The sequence below is a fragment of the Kwoniella shivajii genome, chromosome 9 (assembly GCF_035658355.1).
Source record: "Kwoniella shivajii chromosome 9, complete sequence".
In the NCBI taxonomy this organism is placed as follows: domain Eukaryota; kingdom Fungi; phylum Basidiomycota; class Tremellomycetes; order Tremellales; family Cryptococcaceae; genus Kwoniella; species Kwoniella shivajii.
Genome location: NC_085916.1, coordinates 953,861 through 975,560, shown reverse-complemented (window position 1 = coordinate 975,560; position 21,700 = coordinate 953,861). Strand labels below are relative to the sequence as shown.

Genomic DNA, 21,700 nt, shown 5'->3' with positions numbered 1-21,700 from the left:
CATCACCCTAGCTTACATCCCAAATTCAGCCCCTCAACTGTGACCATCCCCCCACGAAATCTACCCTCATTCGGTGATTACCAAACACTGCTGTGCGAACGACATCAGTGATCAACATGTCCCACCAACAGGGAGCATCGTATGCCGACCCATACAATAGCCAGTCGGGATATCATAACAACGAGTACGATGACGGTCAGCAGCCTCCTCCTTTTCAAAACCAAGGGTACAACTACAACGGCGAGTCAAACCCATATGGTGAAGAACTCCGCTATCCTTCGTATCCAGCAGATCCCTCCACAGGCGACTATAACAACAATGCCAGTACCGAGAAGATCGCTGAAGACAGTCAATTCGAGAACACGCAGCGTCAACAACCAGGTAGATCAGGGCTGAGACAGCCTCCTCGTTCCATCGCTGAAATGGGGCCGCCTCCGAGGAGCACAGGTATTCTCAGGATGTGGAGGAAAGATGAAAGGGGTAAACAATGGTCGAGGGTGAGTGGTCATTGAAGAGCTGGGAGCTGAATGAACGCAGGGTGGTGGCGTAAGAACCTCCCTTAGATTATTTTGCTGTACTGTGACGATCGCAATTATATTGATAGTTAGCATTGTTCTTGCTATCCTGCTTGTGAGTTATGGCTGTCGTTGGATATCTCTGACATGCAGTACGTTCGTCCACCGAGCTTCGCGCTCAACAGCGTCAACGTTGGGACCTCCCCCGTATCGTTGACAAGTGGTGGGCTCACGCTGAGCTTTGATCTAAGTATCAGGTGAGCTGTTGCGAATTCGCGGATAATTACATGAAATACTGATGCCAATGAATAGCGTTGCGAACCCTAACTGGTTCAGTGCCGATTTCAAGCAAATCACAGCTACAGCAAGGTATCCTGGAAATAATACCAATACCTTTGGAGGTGGAACCTTATACAACGTTGACTTTGAAGGGTATAAGAAGTCCACGTTCGATTTCCCCTTCAGTCTGAAGTAAGTGTTCTACTGTGGATCATTCGCTGATAGTCAGCTATACCCTGGCCAAAGATCCCAATCAAGTTATCTTGAAAGATTTAATCAGTGAGTTTCTCGCACGTTTGCTCAACGCTGACATCCGCAGGCAAATGTGGTATCTCAGGAGGAGCTGTGAGCGATATTACGGTGGATTATGATCTTTACCTCAAGCTTAAGGCGAGTACTTTGACATGCGGAGATCATCTCACACAAGTGCTGATCAATCACGCTACAGATACTCGGTGTCACTGTAAGCCCGACTATCAGTAACAGCGCCAGCTTTGAATGTCCTATCACTGCATCTGACATCGAGGTACGTGCTTCGCGAGCCGCGTCCCTTAATATTTGACTGATTATTCTTTGAAGTCAATCATTGGAAGCGATACCTTGTCAGGATTGACCGGCAGTTGAGATAGAGCTATCTATGACGCAAATGGCCTTGTGTATATGACTGAGTCTGCTTCTCGTAATGAATAAATGTATGTGCATGCATCTGAACGGACAATCCAAGATTGATGGGAATCCGGCTCATTATTATTCCGGCGTCAAACGGCCCGGTAGATCGGTGTATGTCACTCTCCTCCACATGCCTCCACTGATATTCCGTATTATATAAATACCCTTTTCTTCACAGATGTTCCCCTCATGTTTGGAATCTTTCACTCAGGATCCAAGGCGATACAAAATGGCTCAATCATCATTCACTTCGACGGCTGCTCTTTCCGAGCGACGACTCCAAGACCCTTCCAAACCAGCCCCTGAAGCCAAGAAACGGGTCGTCGTCACAGGCGGTTCCGGTAAGCTGGGTCGATGGATGATACGGGAGATGGTTGAGCACGGATGGGAGGTCTGGAACTGTAAGTACGAGTCCCTTCGGTTGCGATGAGCTGCTGATAAAGATCAACTGTAGTGGACCTCACGCCACCTGCTCCAACAGAGGTCAAATTCGCCAAGTGTGTTCAAGTTGATTTGAAGGATTACGGACAGGTTATAGCGGCTCTGTCGGATTTAGATTCGGGTTACAAAGGTGTTGACGCTGTCATTCATCTCGCTGCCATACCATCGCCGTCTCGAGCTGTAAGTATTCTTGAAGTAGCCTTTATGTTTCGCGAAGTCGTAATCGCTTATACTCGAATCATCAGCCCAATCATGTCATTTTCCACACCAATATCTGTCAGACATACAATATTCTGGAGGCTGCACGAGTGCTGGGCATTACAAACGTCGCTGTCGCTTCTTCAGAGACCGTATTCGGTATTCCTTTCTTCCCTCATATTCCTGAAACCTTGCCTATCCGTGAAGACGCACAACGCCCGGAATCCAGCTACTCCCTCGCCAAGCTTCTCGGTGAAAAAATGGGAGAACAGTTCACTCGATGGAATCCCGAAGCCAAGATCATAAGCATCAGATTGAGTAACGTCATGAGCCCGGAACAATACATCACTTTTGAGGATTGGCAAAATGACCCATGGACCAGAGCATGGAAGTGAGTATATACTTGTCAGATCGGTGACGAAACGTTACTGATAACTTTATCTTTAGCGGATTCTGCTATATCGATGCGCGTGATTGCGCTCAAGCATTCCGTTTGGCTATAGAGTCTTCTCTTAAGGGCGCGCATGTATTCAACATCGCAAATGCCGATAACGCCTTCCGAGTACCTACCGCCGAGTTGATGAAGAAAGTTTTCCCCAACACCAAATGGGAACCCGAGACGGACAATCCCAGAGAAGGAGGTATTAGTATCAAGAAAGCAAGGGAGATGCTTGGATATGACCCCAAGTACGATTGGCAATCAGAGTACGAGAAGTTGAAGAATGCCCAGGCTTAAATTAAAATACGGTATCCATGAAATGCATGATTGTCTATATGATAGTCATCTCCAGGAGATTATCCCTCCAAGATATCTCTCAAGATCTTCTCTTCTTCCTGTCGGCCTCCATTGCCAAGGTTTTGAGATTAGCGAATTCGGTTCTACCGGTAGCTTTACACAGCTATAACCTATGTCAGCCTAAGTGGACCAGTCAAAGCAGAAGCGTGCTTACCGAGTAGAATTTGGATTTGTGATCTCGAAGCAAAGTAGCAGGGCTAGCAAACTCGGCAATTCGGCCTTGATCCATAACTACGGAGATCATCAGTACAGCGGCATCATCGACAATCAATATGACACACCAAGGACTTTATCGAAATCGATCTTTGAACACACCATTATCAGTCTCGTTCACGAAATCATACAGTAATCTGACTTACAATGGTATGTATACGGTGCGCAATCGTCAAAATTGTGGAATCGGAAAATTCCTCCCGAATAGTTTTGGAAACTGAAACAGGGCGTCAGTTCATCGGATTTGACCATATCAAAAGACTTACTGAGTTCGTCTGTCTCATCTATGTCGGCAATTTTATTAGTGAACACCATCTTTTCGAAAACGTTAGTAGTACCTACAATCGATGGAAGCAGTGGCTTCGTCCATGAATAAGACCTTGTTACGTTTCAAGATCGCTCGAGCCATACTGCATTGTTGATCGGTAAGCATGTGGAATATCACCATATGAGACGAATCGCTCACCATATAAGCTGTTTCTCTCCACTGGAGAAGTTGTCTCCTCCTTCGCTGCGACAGTCGTCAGCTAGTACTACTGACACATGTTCGAAACCATATCAACCCACCTAACGGGGTTGGACAGGTCTTTGAATACGTTCTTATTCCTAGCCTCATCATGATCTTCTGCACCGTCTGCAAGCTCCGTCTCGTTCTCTTGTATGAGATGTACCCTTCTCAAAGCAGCATATATATCTGCATCATCGTACTCATCAAAGACGTCCAAAGTCGACCTTAGGGTACCAGATAAAATAGTTGGATCTTGAGGAATAATGGTAACTCGACTTCGGAGATCCGTCAACCCGATTTTGGAGATGTCGATGCCATCGATTACGATTCGACCCTCAGTAGCCTCAACGAACCGGAAAAAGCTCAAGGCCAGAGTGGATTTACCGCAACCGGTAGCACCTACGATACCTATCTTCTCACGGGGCCTGACTTCGAAGCTAATACTATGCAGTACATTGGGTAGATCGGGCTGTATAATGACGGTAAGTCTTGACCAGGGACTAGAACGTGTACTTACAGCGTAACGGATAATCAGCTTCTCGACGGAGATCGCGCCCGAGTTCGGCCATGACGCGGGTGGCCTTGGATCTATGAATTCGGCAGCTTCACGTTTGAGTTCTGTAAACCTGCAATGAAAATGTCAGCGGATGATAGAAGTGACCCTCACTGTCTGGTATACGCACTCCTTCAATCGTTCGATTGCGACCATGCTCTGTTCCAGCTGAACAAATCGTCGTACAACAAACAGCAGATCATGGCTGATTGTACCGGCGAAGGCCAGGGCGAACCCGGCCATCGCAGCATCTACGCCAGGCGCTATCAAGACAGCAATTGCAGTGAATCCGACCAGGGCCGATGAAAGAAGATTGAATCGCGCTATGAAGATCGAGTCAGAAGCAGGAGTCAAAGTTTGAGGGGTTCACTCACCTGATAGCCATCGGTTGACGGTCCTGAGACGTAGAATCAGCATTGCGCCTTAGGTTGCAGAGCTCGAGTAACTCACCATGACCACGCGAAAGCCAAGAGATTGGTATCGGCAAGCCTCATCATATGTTTGAGGGAGATAGTGCCTGAAGGCAAGATTAAGTATGTTTCACGGACTGAACGACTTTCACTTACTGGCACCGAAAGCTCGAAGAACGGCAACACCGGAAACTGTTTCACCGAATAGCGAGTACAAAGGAGATCGAGTGACCGAGTCCAGTCGCCTCATGTCTCGGGATGTTTGGCCGTATATGGAACCTGCTTGGTAGTAAATCGCCACAATAACTCTGAAAGCCATGTCAGAACAGCGTATACACAGCGGGAAAGATTCCTCACTTACCCTCCAACGATGATGAAAGGAATTCCTCCAACGTAGGTGATGGAGACAAAGGTGACCATTACATTTAATCCATATGCCATGCTTCGAACAACTGCATGTAGATTAGTGTTGTCAATCTGACCGCTGAACAACGACTTACGATTATCTGCAGTACTAGAGTCCAAACCTTCGATGTCTTTGCCAAATCGGTTCAACAATCGGCCTCTGCTAGTGGTGTCATGGAACCGTAAGGTGGAGAACAAGACGGATTCGAGCATGGCTAATGTGCTCGTCAGAGATGGTCCGGCTTTTGACTGATGTCACATACCGTTATGTATCTTTCCACTTGCTTGAAGAGAGCCTAAATAGATGATAGCATACTGTATGTTTGCTGCAAATACTCCTATAATGGTTATCTGCAACAATGTCAGTCTCGAATGTGCACCACATATCATAAACCACTTACTGCTGCGTACCCGACCACATAGAATTGGGTACTATGACCGCCCTGTGACGGAGAGAGGTTTGAGCCGGTCCAGAACCTGTCAGGGATATCAGTCAATGAAAACAATACCTGTACTGTTGAACTTACTCGAGCCACCCTTTCTCGGCGACAGGCACAAACATTGCCATAGCCAAGGACACAATGAAGAAAATCCCTGAATCAAAGCATCAATGACTGCTTCTGGCGACTTCCAAATCGATTGTCACTCACACCATACAGGTCCACCCAAGGCCTGCATCGCAATGGTTGGTCAGTGAGAATTCCGCGATACAGTAAAGCATAATCTCACGCTAAAGTAAGTCTTCCAGACGGCCCAAGCAATTCTACCTCGGGCTCGTTTCTCATCTTCAATGAGCTTCCGAGGCGTCTTTTGTTTCACATCATCAGTTGAGTTGACCAGTGTCGTCTCATCCTCCGGTGCAAGGGAGCTTGTCTCTGACCCAGGCTCCGACCCAGCCGCTCCACTCAAGCTGACGACACTTTTGTGAGATGGTTTAACAGTGCTTTCCTCTACCGTTTTCTCTTCCTTTTTGTCGCCGTCGATAGCTCTAGCTTTTGTATCTTCCTCATCTAATTTGTCCATCAATCCAGAGGCGACAAAGTCGTTCCGAGTGCCCGAGAATTTGACGTCACCCTGAAGACAATTAGCCTAGTCCGTATGAAATCTGCACTCACATTCTCGAGTGCTACAATATACGCAGCACCAGGTGACACCAAGGCAGTGTGATGCGAGACAAGGAGGACTGTTCTTCCCTCCAGGATTCGTCCTTGGATACAATTGGCCATGAGAGCATGAGCGGTATGCGCATCCACGGCGCTCAAGACTGCATATAATCAGAAGACGTCACTGTAGGGAGCGAAATGCGTACCATCATCCAAAAGCAGTACTCCAGCACGACTGTACACAGCTCTTGCGAGCGATACTGCGAGACATGTATCAGCTCCAAGTATACCAAAAATCATTTTATATTCACCTCGTGCTTTTTGACCACCACTAAGATTAAGTCCCTTTTCACCTATTTCGCTGCGGAGAGGATCAGCTACAGTACATAATGTTTGGCCGTTCACACGCACGTCTGATCGCCATCTTCGAGTATCTCCAGATCCGTGATTAAGGAACATGTTTCGATGACCTGTTGATATCGTTGTGGATTCCATGGGGACGAAAACACTATATTGTCTTTAATAGAGGCGTTCTGTAGCCACGCCTGCTGAGGAACAAACGCAACCATATTGGGCACAATCCATTCTTGATCAGAAATCTTCTCGTCTGGATTCGTCATGGAGTCAGGCAGTGATCGAGGGCACACAACTTGCCCAGCCAAAAGGTCGGATTCGCCGAGCAGGCCAGCAAGAAGGAGGGATTTACCAGAACCTAATATCCATTTAGCTTAGCGGACCGCTAAGCTTGACGTCACTCACCAAGTCTGCCACAGATGAGGGAAAGTTTTCCGTGAGGGAATCGAAGTGATAAATCAGCGAGGGTGAATGCGTTTTTGGGCGTTGTAGCCGTCGATCGGGCGTTACCATCATTTGTCGAAGCAGAAGCAGAATCATCCCTTGGCCAGGTGAATGTGGCTGATTGCAAAACTATATCTCCCTTCCCATCGTTCTCTTCAATCGGCGCAATCTCGTCCAACGAAAGGTATTTCTCAATACGACGACATGAGACAAAACCTATGTGGCAATTAGCGAAATGGTGCAAATACGATATCAAAGGCTATAGAGCAATGGCAGCTCACCTTGCAAAGCCTGAATAAATGTTTCCGGCAACGCGTTTAAAGCATATCGCAATTCAGCGAAAACAGCGACGGCGGTGAATGCAGTGGAAGGTGTGAGACGTTGACCTCGCACAAGGGTGTAATGCTATACAACTTGGTAAGTAGTGTTGCAATCCTCATCATTGAGCGTGTAGATTCACCAGAAAAGAAACCACAGTCACTAAAACAGGAGTTAAGGCCCATATACCTATCTAACACGATCAGCCAGTACCATACCGAGGAGCTAGCGCCAGACTTACAATTGAAGAGGACCTCGATTTGGTAGTTCCGAGCTTGCCATGATAATTCGTTCTTTCTGATGGATTGAATTCGTGATTCAAATGATCGTTCCCATGCCATAAATTTCAGCATTCGGATTCCCTGTAAGATCTCGTTCATCAAGGCAGTACGTTGATCTCGCGTTTTCATTAGATTCTCCTGCGCTCGAACCACAATTTTTGATGCAAAGTGGTTGAGGGGTAGGGATACTAATGACTGATCAGCAGAGCTGCCAGATAAGGTCCGAATCACTCACAGATAGCAGCTAGAAGACCGTAAAGAGCTGACACGCCTAGTAGCTTAAAAACGAAAACGCTAGCACTAGGGGGACCGTCAACCCATGCACTGCAAGACCTAGTCAGGAAACTCACACCAGAATTTCTACCGGAGAGTCTACGATCGCGAAGACTGCATGGTGTAAAGAGCAAAATTTTAGCATGTTTCACCGCCTACTATCGGGATACTCACGGTGGAAAACGAAATCAGTGACTCGATCGACATCAACAGTGAATAATGTCTAGACGCCGTCATTAGTTGGATCTCTTTCGAACGTGAAGAAAGCCCTCACCATGATCTGCGTTTTAGAAGTGACAGCTTCTTCGTCTTCATTCTCCTCTTCGCCGGCATCTTTTTTCTGTTGATCCTTGACTGCTTCCGCTTTTACGTCACCGACATGTCCCTTATCGTCTCCAGCAGCTGCTATGTCTTTCTTCCTCAGAGTCTTACTGAAGAGGAGGGTGTTGAGCTGTAACTTAATTCGTCCTTGAAGATAGGTGGAACTGATCGACCAGGTCACTCCGGTAGCAATATACATGATAGCATTAGACATGAAGAGGCCGAAACAGAGAAGCCATCCCCACGCTGGTGCGGAACGGGACGGATCGTTTTCGAGATACTCAACGAATTTCAAGAGGATGTAGTGGGGAAGGTAGTAGCCGAAAGCGGTAACGATGGCAATCGAAGTTTCTGTGAAAGGACTAAGTTCATTCTCTGCCAGGGTCAAAGTGGAGAAAGACGACTTACGAGCCACGAGCAAAGTTGAGTTGGCTTTCCCTACTTTCCACAGCAGATTGAATCCCTCCATTCTACCGAGACGTCCTCTTGATCGGCCGTATATTACTTTCATGTGTTTGTAATTATACAGAGCACCTTTAGGTGGCAGTCAGAACCGGTAGGTCATATAGTAAAGTACACACTCACGGAGCCCTTTAGGCAAGATAGGAAGATCCCAGACATCCAGGCTCTCTGAGACGTATCCCTTTCTTATGACAGGTGTTGCGTATCCAAATAAGAGCCATTCTGGCACATTTGCTTGTACTTCAGCACTGACGTTGGCCTTGGATGAGTCAAGAGAATCGGTACCAGCTGGAACAGCATTGATGATTTTGGCAGGATATAACGCTTCAAGAGGTAGGTACAAAGGGGGCCCTCGACGGATCGAGAGGATTGCTAAGAGAGGGGCTGCGTAGAGGATCGGCAGTACGATTTTCAATATATCAATTGGTTTGAATTCTGGAAGTCTGAAGATATCAGCCTGAACGAACCAGGCAGAAATCGCAGATGGAGCCGAAGGAAAGGGTGTCGATGGGAGGAGAGCCAAACATGCGAGAATCAAAAACTGCATGAAGATATCAACAGCAAGATGTATGGTGGTCGTCCAATGAGGTTCCGTTGTGTGTTGCGATAGGTGCCAGAAAGCGATGAGCAGAGTTACGGCTTGAGACGGTAGTAGCAGTGAGGGAAGAAGGATAGCTCGGGTTCTCTCCTCTTCATCAGGGATTTTAGACAAGATGGTGAAAACCAACAGCAGAATGTTGCAGACTAATGGCGGAATCATCAACATAAACACTGCTAGCTTGCGTCTCCACATCGACGTCCAAAAGCGTTCAGGCTCGACTGCGGTACCATCTTGACAGACTATGGGATCTTGAATATCGAAAGGATCTTTTTCGACATTTTCCAGTTCTCCATCAAGACCCTCACCGTTGTGGGTAGGTAGAGCTATCGATTTCTGAAAGAGCGCACGAGCTGGTGATGTTGGATGTGTGGAGAGGTAGATAGTAAACGATGTCAAGGACGTCAAAGGGATGAACACGGTAGCGATGATCGGGATGAGCTGTGACATGGCTGGGGGTATTTTCTTCTTAAAACGAAAATCGCCAAATATCTAATTTGTCCTGATTCCTTCCTGATCTTACTTTTTGCCCTTTGGTAAGCCTTGAGGTGCAAAGCGAATTGACAAGTGGCGTAGTCAGTCCACTGAGAGATGAGTGCGATGAATCGATAAGGATACCTTTCTGTACTGTTGCCTACTACTGCCCGCCGTCGCAGATAGAGATAACAGCAGAGTACGTTTTTTGTCAGATCAATTTGCATTGTCAATAATATATTAAATTAACTTTACAATAACACACCATGCGGGTACGGGTGTAAAGGGGCGGACATGACCGAGGCTGCGATACCAGACCACGTGACAGGGATGCTTTACCGGCTAATTCAGTGATTTGCTTCCGAGCGAAAGATATGATTATCCCGGTTATCTTCCCACGGTTGCCCAATTGGAATATACGTCATAACCTCACAGTATCTGTTTGAACTGTACTAGTAGTAAGCTGGACCTGATACCCCTTCTCATCTATGCTACATCAATTGACCACCTTTCATCTCATACCATACATCCACATACCCAACCGTTTGGTGATCACCTCAGAAGCATAGATACCCAAACAGACAAGATGACCAACACACACGACTCAGTACCAAAGGCAATCCTCTACTCGTCAGTCAACTCGTGGTGTTTTGCACATCCCGATTTCTCACTTGGTGTAATGTGCTAATTTAAACTCTGCTAAACATAGTTGGCCGACTTCTGTCTGGTCTACAGTACCTCTTTTGTGTCTGTTCGAGAAAGGCTACTCTGAGGATGAGTATATTGTCAGATATGTCAACATATGTGAGTCCCATTGTGGTGGCGGAACGAAAATTTAGTATTGATTTAAGCTTCGCCTTCACTCCAGCCAAAGGAGAAGTGAGTCGTATTTCATCATATCAGTCGTGAAATATTCGTACTTATATTGAATGCAGAACTTCTCTCCATCTTATCTCAAGTAAGCTCCAGCTTCAACCTTGTGTACTTTACTGAGTATGACGTACTGATGGATTGGCTTGGGTTGTTAGGATCAACATGAATGGTATGTACTGTCGTGAAATAATGAAATACCCATTGGCTGACCTATTTACAGGTACCGTGCCCACTCTCGTCGTACCTACTCTTGAGACCACCGGTGCAGATGTCGATACACGATACCGCTCTCTCAGAGATACCATAGTAAGTATGACTCGCACCTGCCTTCAATATTCTGATGGAATATCGCTTAAACTAAACATTTAGTCTATCTGCGACTTCCTCGACCATGCTAGGAGCTCCAGCACTGGTCATGTGCAGCACCAAGACAAACCTGCTCCAACACTCGCTCCTGCCACAATTGAAGGTGAGTCGTGGAATAACAGTCTTGATCCGTCCATTTGAATGACAAAGGCACACAGGCAAAGGTATCTCTGATTCGATCATCAACCTCATTCACACGTACACTGTTGATCCCAACTTCCTCGCACTTTCTGCTCGAAATGAGGCAGAATTGAAAGAAAAAGTCGCTGGACCTCAAGGCAAAGCCCTCAACCTTCGCCGAGAAGCTCTCCAAGGTTACCTTAAAGAAGCCAAGCAAGCCGTTGCCGATTCCGCTATCGCCCCAAAGGAAGGCACGATGTCGTGGGAGCAAAAGACAGTAAAATTCTTGGAGGAGAAAATCAATTCCAATGAACAAATCTGGGAAATCTATCACGGAAAGGGAGACATGGAGAGACAGCAGCAATTCTTCGGCGTCAGTAGGGAATCGTGGACTAGAAACCTTCTCGACACCATGAACGAGCTGGAATCATTATTCAAAGGACCTTATGTTCTTGGCGACCAAGTGGTAAGCCGTTTGAATTGACTTGCTCGGTATGCCGTTTCCAACTAATTTGTATGACAGTCACTCGCCGATCTTCATTGTATTTCTTGGCTCACGCGAATTGTACATGTCGCTGGTGGTACCGCAAATGCCGCTGGCTTGGAATCGATTTCTCCTTATATGGGAGGTTATACCTTTGGTCCTAAAATGAGGAAGTTTTGGGAGGAATGGGTCGAGAGGGACAGCTTCAAGAAGGTCCTCGTTCCTGCTTCCAAAGCTTTTGGTACGCTAAACGGATCGCAGTAGGGGAGATGGCCGAATGACAGGAGAGAAAATGACGGAACAACGAACATATGAGCATTAAAGGTTTTCAAGTAATTTGTCTGAACGATAAGCGTTAATTCATTATGTATATTAAAACAAATCATGCAAGAGTGTACATAATCTTGAATGATCGCTCTCACTCGGGCTTATTCCTTCGCTTCGGGTCATTGGCTTTCACTCCTTTACCCCAATGGCCAGCTTTTTCTCCCCATTCGTCAGCTACTCCCCACATATGCTGTTCCTTGATGACAGGCGCTGACTTTCTCTCTTGAGCTTCATCGGGTGTCATTCTACCCGGACGTGAGTAGCCTGCTTCTACTGCTAGGTCGTCTGATACTTTGCCGAGGAAGGGTGAAAGTGAAGCCCCTGATCGAGGCCTGGAAAACTTGAACGAGGTTGTTGGATTCGTTGAAGCCTCCCAAGTCCGTGCTTCGTTATCGAGAGGAAGCCAATCCTCAGCAGCATATGTGGAAGAGGTGGTCATCTCGACAAGTCTGGATACTGCTCGTTTCTGCAATACAGCGTCAGCGACTGTCGACTAAGAGGACGATAGGTAAACGTACATAAGCGAATTTTTCATCTTCTCCTGTCCAAATTCCAAGAACACTAAAAGAATTGGCTTTTCGTTTGTCTTCTAGTTTCTCCTTTTCCCTCTGCGTAGGTGTTGTGGCGTTATACAAACTGGTATTAGGTCGATAAGGCGCCGAAACTGTTTCAGAAAGTGATTCCGCAGCCATGATTCTCTCGTTCGTCATATCATCCACCTCGGACTCTCTTAATTCAAGTGCATCGGGGAAAAACAGGGTGGATGATGTGGCAGATGATCTTACATGTATTTGACATCGTGACTCGTCTATTTATGTTGAACACGTTGAGCGAAAACGTTGCTGGAGGCAGTCTTAACATATACTCACACAGTGCGTCCACGAGGTTAATCAATCGACGAGCTTCATTTTTGAATTTCAGATACAGTATTGGTACCTCATCGATGAAAATAGTCGAATAAATTGATGCCAAAGTCAGATAGTCCGCTGGACCCAAAGCCTGAACGGAACGACCACGGTCAGGTTACATTATACAGACCATCGCGTGATCCGGCACTTGTACTAACCTCCTCGCACAAGTCAGCAAAAGTGAAACGGCACGATTTGCCCGCAGCTGCTGGAACAATGACCTTCCTGCCGTATACCGACATATACTTGGGACCGGCTGACAATGGCATTAGCTATAAATTACAGTATAAGATGATCGAACGACGCACATTCTTGATCACCGACTGCTTCCCGCCAGGCATTATCAAACCCTTTATCGGTTTCGCCATACCACCTTTTGATTTTGTTCTCTGCTTCTTCGTGAGAGCCTGAACGCCAATCTATGCCACCGTCTACTTGGACAACCTCACATCTACTCTTTAAAGCATCAAGGAATCCGATCATCCGATCCCGTTGGACACCATGATGATATAAGTCTTCAGGTACCCGATTTGAGCAGGCTACAACAACACCACCCAATCGCCAGTACCACGAGAGGACATCTCGGATCAATGCTGCCGAAGAAGCGTCGACCAATTGGAATTCGTCAAAACTAGGACTGAGTCAATCACTGTCGGTATGGAAGCAGTGATAGTAAACTCACTATAGGACATGATAATCTAGCATCATCTTCCTGGCGACTGTTGTATGAACATGTCAGCCCACAGTATTATGAAGGAAGATTTTACAATGTAACGACTCACTGATGAACGCCATACCCTCTTCTTTAGCCCAAGTCCTCCTCTCTTTTCCCTCCTCATCCCACCTCCCGTTGGCGAAAACTGCTTTCCATCCTTTCTTACTTGCCATGTCCATATTTTCGGTGTTTTTCGTAATCTGATCTAAAGGCGACGGCGTGGTCCTCCTTCTTTCCATTTCGAGGAAGACTTGTCGATAAAGGGACAGTGTGAACGCATGATAATGTACTCTGCGCTTGGGCAGTGGAAGAAGTTGAAAGAATAACGACAACAGTAATGATTTACCGGTACCTTTTAGGATTTTTGCTAAGTCAACACCCGGAAATTGATTGGAATGATATACTCACCTGGAGGACCGGTAAGCAATATTCCCTTGGGAGTAGATAGATTGGCTAATTCTTCTTCTCCACTCAAGACTTTTACAAGTTTCCTTTCTTCTTCACCTTGACCGGCTTCTATTCCAAGATAGTCGCCAATTCTCTCCTTCCCTTTTAGCCAGCTTGATTGTCTTTTCACTTCTTGAGCAACGAAAGGTGCAGAAGGAGTAAGCTTCGCTACCAGGTCTACAGGTGGAGAGTAGTCTTCAAGCGTTGACAGAAGTTGTCGAAGCTGTTTACCACATCTCAACCTTCCGCTCGTTGGCAGCATACCAGCAACTCACCTTCATAACGCATCTAACTTGCTCGTCATCCCATTTCAGCCTACCTGAGGCTACCAGACCCCGATACAGCTCCAGCAAGTCTGTTGGAGCTGGAGGCTGTGCTAGCTTGTCGTCATTCCTCTGTACCGTCGTTGAAAACAGTCTAGCCCTTGGGCTGAGGGAAACGATGGTCAAATGAGAGCAGGATGCATTCAAGGCCAAACGCTGCAGAGCTTGACTCCGTTCTATGTTGCATGAGCAAGTAGGCCCGATGGCTCTCCTGGGCAGAGATGACGGTAAAAAGGATAACCTTGAGATGGACTTTGGTACTTTCCTGTTCATTCCAGTAGGTGATATCGTTGTATTTGCTTGATCCGATATATTGTCAAATCCATCATGTCCTTTTGGACTGATTCTTTATCAGATTAAACGAGAAAAGTTACGATCAGATCCCAGCACGGGATGCTTGCATGGTCTTTTGGGTTGATGATATAGCCGAACTCCAACGGAACTCACTACTCGTACCAGTCATTTCCCGCGCGATCGTCGATCTGATTTTGTGAATTGCGATTCGTCACTATACCGTCATAATTTGAGAGAAAGGCCGTTCACGATATTCAACGGATGTGGTGAGCGAGGTCTGATGACACAATCTGGCACGCTCAAGAACTTGTATATATCTATATAATCTCAATACAATTACATGTTTTGAGCTCTTGACATAAAGTAACCCAATAGGTATGTTATTCCTCTAGCCCCCGTTTCGATCTGTGAAGATCCACACTGATAGATTGTGTATAGCGAACCCACTCCACAATGACATTCAGAATCGCCCTTAGACCTCTTCGTCCTCTTTCAAGGAGTGTATCGATCGCTCGAACCATTCACTCCACTGCGTTCCGAGCTACCACAGCGGGTTACGGAGATCCACAAGATGAAAAAGCAGACAACCACACTCCTACACCATCCTCATCAACCGATCCTAAACCCAATGGACAAGGTAAAGGTCCTGGGACAACTTCCGGTACTACCGATCCCGAAGTAAAGAAAGGAAGTGTAGGGAACGCGGGCGGAGAAAAAGGTGCAGGTGATAAATCAAAGGAGAACGTTAGCGGACAAGAGGTCAGAGAGACAAAGAAGATAGGTGAAGAACCAAAGAAGGAAGAGACTGGCGGTGCTGGACCTATCGGTGGATAGGTAAGTCACCAGAAGATTTATAATACACATGTTGATTTGTAATGCATGGGTTTGATAGTATAATAGGCTTCGCAGGAAATGATGGAAAATAAAGAGTAAGAAGGAAATCATAGGAATTGGAAAGATTAAAATATATGCAATTTGTTTGAAAAATACTATGGGTCGTGACTGGACATTACAATGCGAATTGATCTATTCTTTTTTCTCATCCTCTCATAGCCTTGACAAAGTCGGTGTACGTCTTTCTAAAGTCTTTTGCCTGCTGCGTCTTCAAGCTGTTGACAAACTGGTTGGCAATTTCGGAGGGACAACCTAACCGAGGAAGTAAATCGTTGAGCATGAAGTCAATCGCTTCTTGACCACGAGCTTGAACGGTACTGCGAACCAGCCCTGCCATCTCAAAGAGGGTCTACAACAACATCAGTCACGATTACAATGAGAGCTTGAACAGACTTACCAAGCCGCTTCCTCGGATGTTGAACTCTTTTCTGGCTGGGACTTCGAAACATGCGGGCAATAATCTCTGATAGATGAAGTTTTCATATCCAGGTAGAGCTTGTTTAGCCCTCTCCTCCTTGGCAATCGCATGCTGATTAGTAGCAGCGGCTGAACCGTTGGCTACCGCCTTACTCATAGCAGAGAGAGCGCTGTCAGCAAAGACCGACGGTCGAGCTGCTGCTTCCGGAGAAGTACCCCAAGCGATAACACTCCGAGCGAAGAAACCGAAAGCAAATCGCTGCGATCCTGGATCCGAGCAGTCTTGCGTTAACCCTAAGAGTGTGGTTAGGAGGTTCTCAAATTCCGGCTTGTTCCGTTCTGTGATGAAGACTCCGTCGAGATTGGCGTTCATTAATGCGGTGAAGAAGGTAAGGTAGGCATCTTTGAGGCGAGAGTGTGTCTGAGCTTCATCTGTGCCAGTGATCGGTTGTTGCAAGATGGCGAAAATTCGCGAGAGGAGGGGGAGGAGTAGCATATCCATGGTCTCGAAGGTATTTTTCTGTGACAGATCAGCAAAGATGTTATACACGCCAAGCTTACCTTGAGACGATGCATCAACAGCCCCAGGAAAAGCATAAAGTCGACCAATTCGGATGACTCATACTCCGTGACCACGACGGAGACGAAACGCGGAACAAGCTCGGCGACCGTTGTACCGATGGCATTGACGAATTGCGCGAAAGCAAATCGAGCCTACAAACAGTCAGCAACGAGCAGTTGCAGAAGAGTTACATAACGTACAGCATCCCGCACCACTCTCTGAGTTTTGACCGCATCTAGAGCTTGCAGCAATGCTTCGGTCATCTGTTTGAAAGGTGGAGTGTATGGCAATGTTTCCACTTGATTGTCGGTAATTGTATGAAAGCCTTTAGCGAAATGGCCAAGAGCCATGAGGTGATTATGGACTCGAAGAACTGCTTGAAGATCATTGGGATCTGCACGATAACTTTCGACTCCAGAAGCCATACCACTCATGAGAGGTCCAGCAACTGCTTCCAACAATGACATCTGCTTGTTAGGATCTGACTTGGTGAAGAATATTAAGAAACCTGCACCCTCGAAAAGGTATAATTGGTCTGCAGCATAGGTTTTCCCGGTTGTTGCCTTCGTGAGCGGACTCTCGTCAGGTGAGTCAGCAGCTGGGAGTTCAGCGTTAATGACCAAAAGATCCTGTGATACATGTCAGCAATGGACTAGGCAGAACTGACTTACCTTGATGCTGTCCAAGATCGGTGATACGATCTCGTTGACAGAGTCGCTTCGGCAGTCCTTACACAGCTTCTGGAAGAGATAGAAACATCGTCGTCGGACCCACTCATCAGGATGATGTACACCTCTGTGCCTCAGTCAGCAAGAGACCTGAGAATAGTGGAGAAGCATGACTAACCTGGCATCCAGGATTGCCTCAAACATAGGCGGGACAGTTTCTCGCTTATACCTCCAAAACTCAACATATCGTACTGATATCTCGAAGTATTGCAAAGTGACACTAGGATGGGGGTAAGACGAGATTCCGGATGCCATGCAACGCTTGAGTAACTCCCCAAGCGGGGAAAGCGGATACTGGTCGTAATCAAAGTTTTCTCTGGCATTTCCATAATTGCCATCGATTGTCGGCTGTGAGAAATCACCTTCGCTCATAGTGGGTGTCGTACGGCCACTTGACATGGCAGACTCGTTATAAGCCTTATTGGCGTTCGCACGATAAACTTTATCCCTGGCGGCTTTGGTAGCAACTTCGGGAGGTAAATTGTAAAACCCTGCTCGGGTATTGTCTACGTGGTCAGCTTGACCTGAGTGAGGTAAACTCACTTTTTGACAATTCTCCAAATGTGTAAATGAGGTGTAATGCCAATTCGGCCTGTTGCCAAGGAACAGCGGAAGGTCCACCGGCCTGGAAGGCATCTAATGTAGCCACGACAATTCTTGCAACCACCTCGGTGTGTAAAGCCTTTTCTATCTGAGCGATAGATTCGATGTAAGATCGGCAGTACTAAAGAGGTGTTAGCGGGACTCTTGACACCAGATGAGCGCTTACCACCCGGAAAGAACGGAAGAGAGCCATCTCATCGTCTGAATCCTCCTCATTCCCGGGGGCTTCCCATTCTGCTTCTTCAGGCCACGCCAGCTGTCTTATAAGGATATCCAACATAGAGGCTAAGAATTGACGTCGTTCTGGGGAGAGCGGAGGTGGAGGAGATTGTACTGCAGGTGGTGGTTGCCCTTTGACAGGTGGAGGGGCGAGGGGAGGTTTGTAAATTCGTTTGTACTGAGCGATAGTCAGTATTAGCGGACACGCAAGTGAGCACAACTTACCACTCGAAGCAGGTCTGAAGCGAAAGGGGCAACTGAAATGGGTACTTCATACTGGCGGTCACTTAAGAATCGAAGTAGGAGGGGAAGAGCGTGATTCATTATTTCTTCTGCTTCGTTACGCAAAGGTTCCGGAATGTCGGTCTACAGCATCATTAGGTACGTCATGATCGCGCGTACACTCACGTTCTCAGTGAAAGCGATGGCTTCCGTCCCGAAAGTTGCTAAAATCCCCCCTATGGCAGCTCTGAAAGCAATGACTGCCTCATTATCCTTTACACCTCTTGTTTCGGATTCCAATGGATCTACCAACGAAACAACGTTGAGAACCTTGAGTACTTCCAACCGTGCTTGTGGATCTTGTATTCCTTTGGCAGCGAAGGTTTTGATGATGTTTGCAGAGGCAGTACGAAGAGTTATGTGACGGGATTGCAGTATTCGATGGTAAAGGGAAAGCGATTTAGGGCTGAGACTGACAGCGAGATCCACCCAAGCTACGATATACTCAGCAAGGTATATCACTCATACAAACTGGCCACTCACGAGTCCAGGTAGCCATAGTTTTAAGAGTAGCCTCAACCGCTTCTAACCACTTTTCATCTCCACCCTGATCCAGAGTATTTAAACCTCGTTCTATGAAGCCCAACATCCCATCTATAGCTAGTTGCTCATCTCCACTAGATCTGATGACATCCCTGACTACCCCATCTCGTTCTTGTCTGTTTTTGGAATACGGACGTGCGCTTCGGATGGTCGTATCGTGAATTTCTTGCGCTATTTCTGAAAGCACACGTACGGTAAGAAGTGTGGGGTGAAGGTTTATCGGGGTCGAGGAGGACGGATCTGACGGCGTGAAGAGAGCAAAAAGGGGCTGAAGGAACGAGGGAATAGTGATAGGGTACACGTCTAGAAAGAGGTGTGCTATTGTAAAAGCAAGTTTATTTCGAAGGACTACAGCTGATGTCAGCTCGGTCCCACTGTTTACTTGCTTTGACCTTACATGCTTGACCACCTTCACAAGGCCCTTGCACATATTCATTATCTATAAAGGCAATGATCGCATTATAGGTCGCTTGTTGAGCTTCCACAGTCATCTCTTGTGGTCTAGGACATGAAACGTTAGCATGATTTCACGGTCAGCGTGGAAGAGCCAGCTCACTTGTGCGTCAAAACTGTATCCACCACTTGCTCACAGAACATCCTCAAGTCTGTCTCCAGCTTTTCTTTTCCATCTTTGCCAGCGTTAGAGGGTCCAGCAGCACCTGCACCTTGGAGGTACAATGCCAAACAGTCCTATGATTGCAAGTATTAGCGTTCCCTCTTTTTCTAGCTTGCTCACGAGAGCAGCTAAAATCATTTTGCAAAGATATCGATATGAAAGAACAGGGGATAAGCCAGACTCACCTGCCAAGTCTCTTGACAGAGCTCTCTCACTTTCGTAAGATAGTCTATCGCTTGTTGCTTCAGTTGGGCATCGACGTTGGGATCTATACTGGCAGCTATTCTTACGGCTTGAGGAATGTTCGTGAGGTGAGGTGATTGAGAAGACGCCATGGCGGCGAGGTTGTTTGGGTGATTCTTTTTCAGGAGCGCGCAGTTCCTTTTTGTATGCTACTTCCAGCTGTCAGATGGGTTCAAATGGTAGAAGATGTAAGCAATGCTATTGAAAGAAGTTATTATTGAGAGAACTAAAAGAGCGAAAAAAGGATGAAAATGATGATGATGGTTAGTATTGTTTCAACATTCTAAATGATAATTCTTTCGAGACAGACATTTCGTCGGAGGCACGCGACAATGGAAATCTTAACGCATCAGTACAAATTGCCCATTTCATCAATTTGCCACATCATCATGATGCTTATCAACTCTATCAAGCTTACAATTTGAAACGAAAACGTATGCATGCTACCGAATGTGGGTGTCATCGTGCTTGCAAACGACTCGCAAGACTCAAAGTTGTATGTTAATGCATAAGGTGAAAACGAAAAAAGAAGTAACTACCAATGCCATAACCTCGACAACCTAACCTGTCCTGGAATCTGCCACGGAACATTCCTTACTTTCGGTACCACCGTACACCTTGTCTGTTCCTTCGCATCTTTCGTTGCAATTGAAGCATACCGTAAAGAAGAGCCTCGGCTGTTGGGGGACTGATGAAATGGTATCAACTTCTGTAACGAGATTCCTTGAAAAACGGATATATTCAACTCACCATCCAGGAACATAGATATCGACTGGTACAATTCGATCACATCCTCGAACAACAGAGTATGAGTAGTGGTAGTAACCTCCACCGTTTGCACATGAACCCATAGAAATGACCCATCGAGGTTCGGGCATTTGATCGTATACTATATATATAAATATGAAAACGTCAGTATTGACCTTGCGCTGATTGTTGAGCACGCGACCAACCTTTCCTCAATGCTGGTGCCATTTTATTGGTCAAGGTACCGGCAACAATCATGATATCACTTTGTCGTGGGGATGCTCGGAAGACTACACCTAATCGATCTTGATCATATCGAGCAGCAGCCATGTGCCTATGCCAATCGTTAACGGTGTACAACACGGGATCGATTGATTCGATTGGAAACTCACATCATTTCTACCGCACAACATGCAAGACCGAAAGTCATTGGCCACATTGAACCCTGTCGAGCCCAGTTGACAACTTTATCAAGTGTTGATAGAACATATTCTGCAACAGTACCATGAAACCAATTAGCAACCTAGGTTAAGAATCCTCTCGCCGGCTAAATTGACAGGTCTAGTCTCTGAGTTCAGCACTCACCAGCACCGTTTCTAGGGGTCTCTAAGCTCAATTGATTGCTCCCTCTTTGCGCAAGTGCAGTCGCTGGTGTGGTTGTTGAAGGGTTGGAGTCATAAGTGTTGATGGCGGAAGTAGGCGTATTGGGTCTAAGGGCAATAGCAGTGTTTGAGATCGGTCGTCCTGTAGCATACACAACTCCGATTAGCTTCCCATCCGTATGCCCCGTATCAATGATTCTAATATGACTAACCGATCGCAAGTGCTGGTCGAAGTGTTGAAGATGAAGCTTTGGCAAGAACACCTATGAATTCCGATCGTCAGCCCCCATGCATGTTGCATATTCCATTTGACAAGCTCACCATTTCGCAATCCTGGTAGAAGGGTGGAGGCCATTTTGGTGATGCTAGAATTACAAGACGATGATGAATGAAGTGAGAGATCTAGAGCACTGAGGACTCACAAGAATGATAAATTCAAGATTGTTGCTGTTCAATCAGTCCTGGCTCTCGCCGCCGCGTGCCAAAAGGATTCATCCCCCATCCAATGAAAGGTCCATCATTATTATCATTGTTATGGTGATGTCGGGATTAGTCGGATATTGTTCAAGTGTGGCACTTTTACTGGGTTGTTTGCAGTCCACTGTCCCCTCCACCTCTAAAGGATAATCTTAACACTCGCTTCTTTGATCTTTTTTCGAGATATTGAATATTGATCCAAAGTAGATTGCTTGACATTCATCAAAAGTATTGTTGAATAGTACATCTCCTTTTCGGCTATATACTCGGGAAATCTTCCGGAATCCAGAAGGCT

General features: G+C 46.4%; 8 protein-coding genes across 8 annotated transcripts; 4 read left to right on the top strand and 4 right to left on the bottom strand.

The window, feature by feature from the left end:
• Nucleotides 1-116: 116 nt before the first annotated feature.
• On the top strand, nt 117-1,418 carry IL334_006686 (uncharacterized protein; the record flags this gene model as incomplete). The annotated part of the gene is made up of 7 exons (XM_062938384.1): nt 117-497; nt 669-772; nt 828-986; nt 1,041-1,051; nt 1,114-1,184; nt 1,243-1,320; nt 1,374-1,418. The coding sequence occupies 7 exons, from the start codon at nt 117-119 to the stop codon at nt 1,416-1,418; spliced, it is 849 nt and encodes a 282-aa protein (XP_062794435.1).
• Nucleotides 1,419-1,692: 274 nt separating this feature from the next.
• IL334_006685 (uncharacterized protein) lies at nt 1,693-2,838 on the top strand (the record flags this gene model as incomplete). Its single annotated transcript, XM_062938383.1, has 4 exons — nt 1,693-1,864; nt 1,918-2,084; nt 2,150-2,493; nt 2,550-2,838. The coding sequence occupies 4 exons, from the start codon at nt 1,693-1,695 to the stop codon at nt 2,836-2,838; spliced, it is 972 nt and encodes a 323-aa protein (XP_062794434.1).
• Nucleotides 2,839-2,917: 79 nt separating this feature from the next.
• Nucleotides 2,918-9,591, bottom strand: IL334_006684 (uncharacterized protein; the record flags this gene model as incomplete). Its single annotated transcript, XM_062938382.1, has 33 exons — nt 2,918-3,001; nt 3,053-3,129; nt 3,180-3,201; nt 3,258-3,328; nt 3,454-3,521; nt 3,578-3,622; nt 3,679-4,088; nt 4,137-4,245; nt 4,303-4,495; nt 4,547-4,569; nt 4,623-4,689; nt 4,739-4,890; nt 4,944-5,034; nt 5,083-5,202; nt 5,251-5,338; nt 5,389-5,464; nt 5,515-5,581; nt 5,638-5,659; nt 5,717-6,061; nt 6,103-6,251; nt 6,297-6,350; nt 6,402-6,451; nt 6,502-6,802; nt 6,850-7,104; nt 7,170-7,293; nt 7,349-7,395; nt 7,448-7,675; nt 7,723-7,787; nt 7,838-7,874; nt 7,935-7,983; nt 8,035-8,432; nt 8,490-8,615; nt 8,667-9,591. 33 exons carry the CDS (start codon nt 9,589-9,591, stop codon nt 2,918-2,920), a joined length of 4,938 nt encoding a protein of 1,645 aa, XP_062794433.1.
• A 610-nt stretch (nt 9,592-10,201) lies between these two features.
• On the top strand, nt 10,202-11,722 carry IL334_006683 (uncharacterized protein; the record flags this gene model as incomplete). Its single annotated transcript, XM_062938381.1, has 6 exons — nt 10,202-10,245; nt 10,325-10,419; nt 10,709-10,794; nt 10,858-10,957; nt 11,013-11,440; nt 11,498-11,722. The coding sequence occupies 6 exons, from the start codon at nt 10,202-10,204 to the stop codon at nt 11,720-11,722; spliced, it is 978 nt and encodes a 325-aa protein (XP_062794432.1).
• A 154-nt stretch (nt 11,723-11,876) lies between these two features.
• IL334_006682 (uncharacterized protein) lies at nt 11,877-14,451 on the bottom strand (the record flags this gene model as incomplete). Its single annotated transcript, XM_062938380.1, has 9 exons — nt 11,877-12,251; nt 12,304-12,593; nt 12,655-12,784; nt 12,852-12,949; nt 13,002-13,324; nt 13,376-13,412; nt 13,476-13,760; nt 13,817-14,078; nt 14,131-14,451. 9 exons carry the CDS (start codon nt 14,449-14,451, stop codon nt 11,877-11,879), a joined length of 2,121 nt encoding a protein of 706 aa, XP_062794431.1.
• A 474-nt stretch (nt 14,452-14,925) lies between these two features.
• IL334_006681 (uncharacterized protein) lies at nt 14,926-15,306 on the top strand (the record flags this gene model as incomplete). The annotated part of the gene is made up of 1 exon (XM_062938379.1): nt 14,926-15,306. One exon carries the CDS (start codon nt 14,926-14,928, stop codon nt 15,304-15,306), a length of 381 nt encoding a protein of 126 aa, XP_062794430.1.
• Nucleotides 15,307-15,511: 205 nt separating this feature from the next.
• Nucleotides 15,512-19,671, bottom strand: IL334_006680 (uncharacterized protein; the record flags this gene model as incomplete). The annotated part of the gene is made up of 14 exons (XM_062938378.1): nt 15,512-15,715; nt 15,764-16,288; nt 16,345-16,497; nt 16,546-16,974; nt 17,017-17,140; nt 17,192-17,564; nt 17,617-17,797; nt 17,843-18,073; nt 18,121-18,261; nt 18,304-18,611; nt 18,661-19,068; nt 19,118-19,221; nt 19,277-19,410; nt 19,522-19,671. 14 exons carry the CDS (start codon nt 19,669-19,671, stop codon nt 15,512-15,514), a joined length of 3,465 nt encoding a protein of 1,154 aa, XP_062794429.1.
• A 502-nt stretch (nt 19,672-20,173) lies between these two features.
• On the bottom strand, nt 20,174-21,283 carry IL334_006679 (NADH dehydrogenase [ubiquinone] iron-sulfur protein 7, mitochondrial; the record flags this gene model as incomplete). The annotated part of the gene is made up of 7 exons (XM_062938377.1): nt 20,174-20,267; nt 20,330-20,468; nt 20,533-20,660; nt 20,719-20,818; nt 20,912-21,070; nt 21,141-21,191; nt 21,250-21,283. The coding sequence occupies 7 exons, from the start codon at nt 21,281-21,283 to the stop codon at nt 20,174-20,176; spliced, it is 705 nt and encodes a 234-aa protein (XP_062794428.1).
• Between the last annotated feature and the right edge of the window lie 417 nt (nt 21,284-21,700).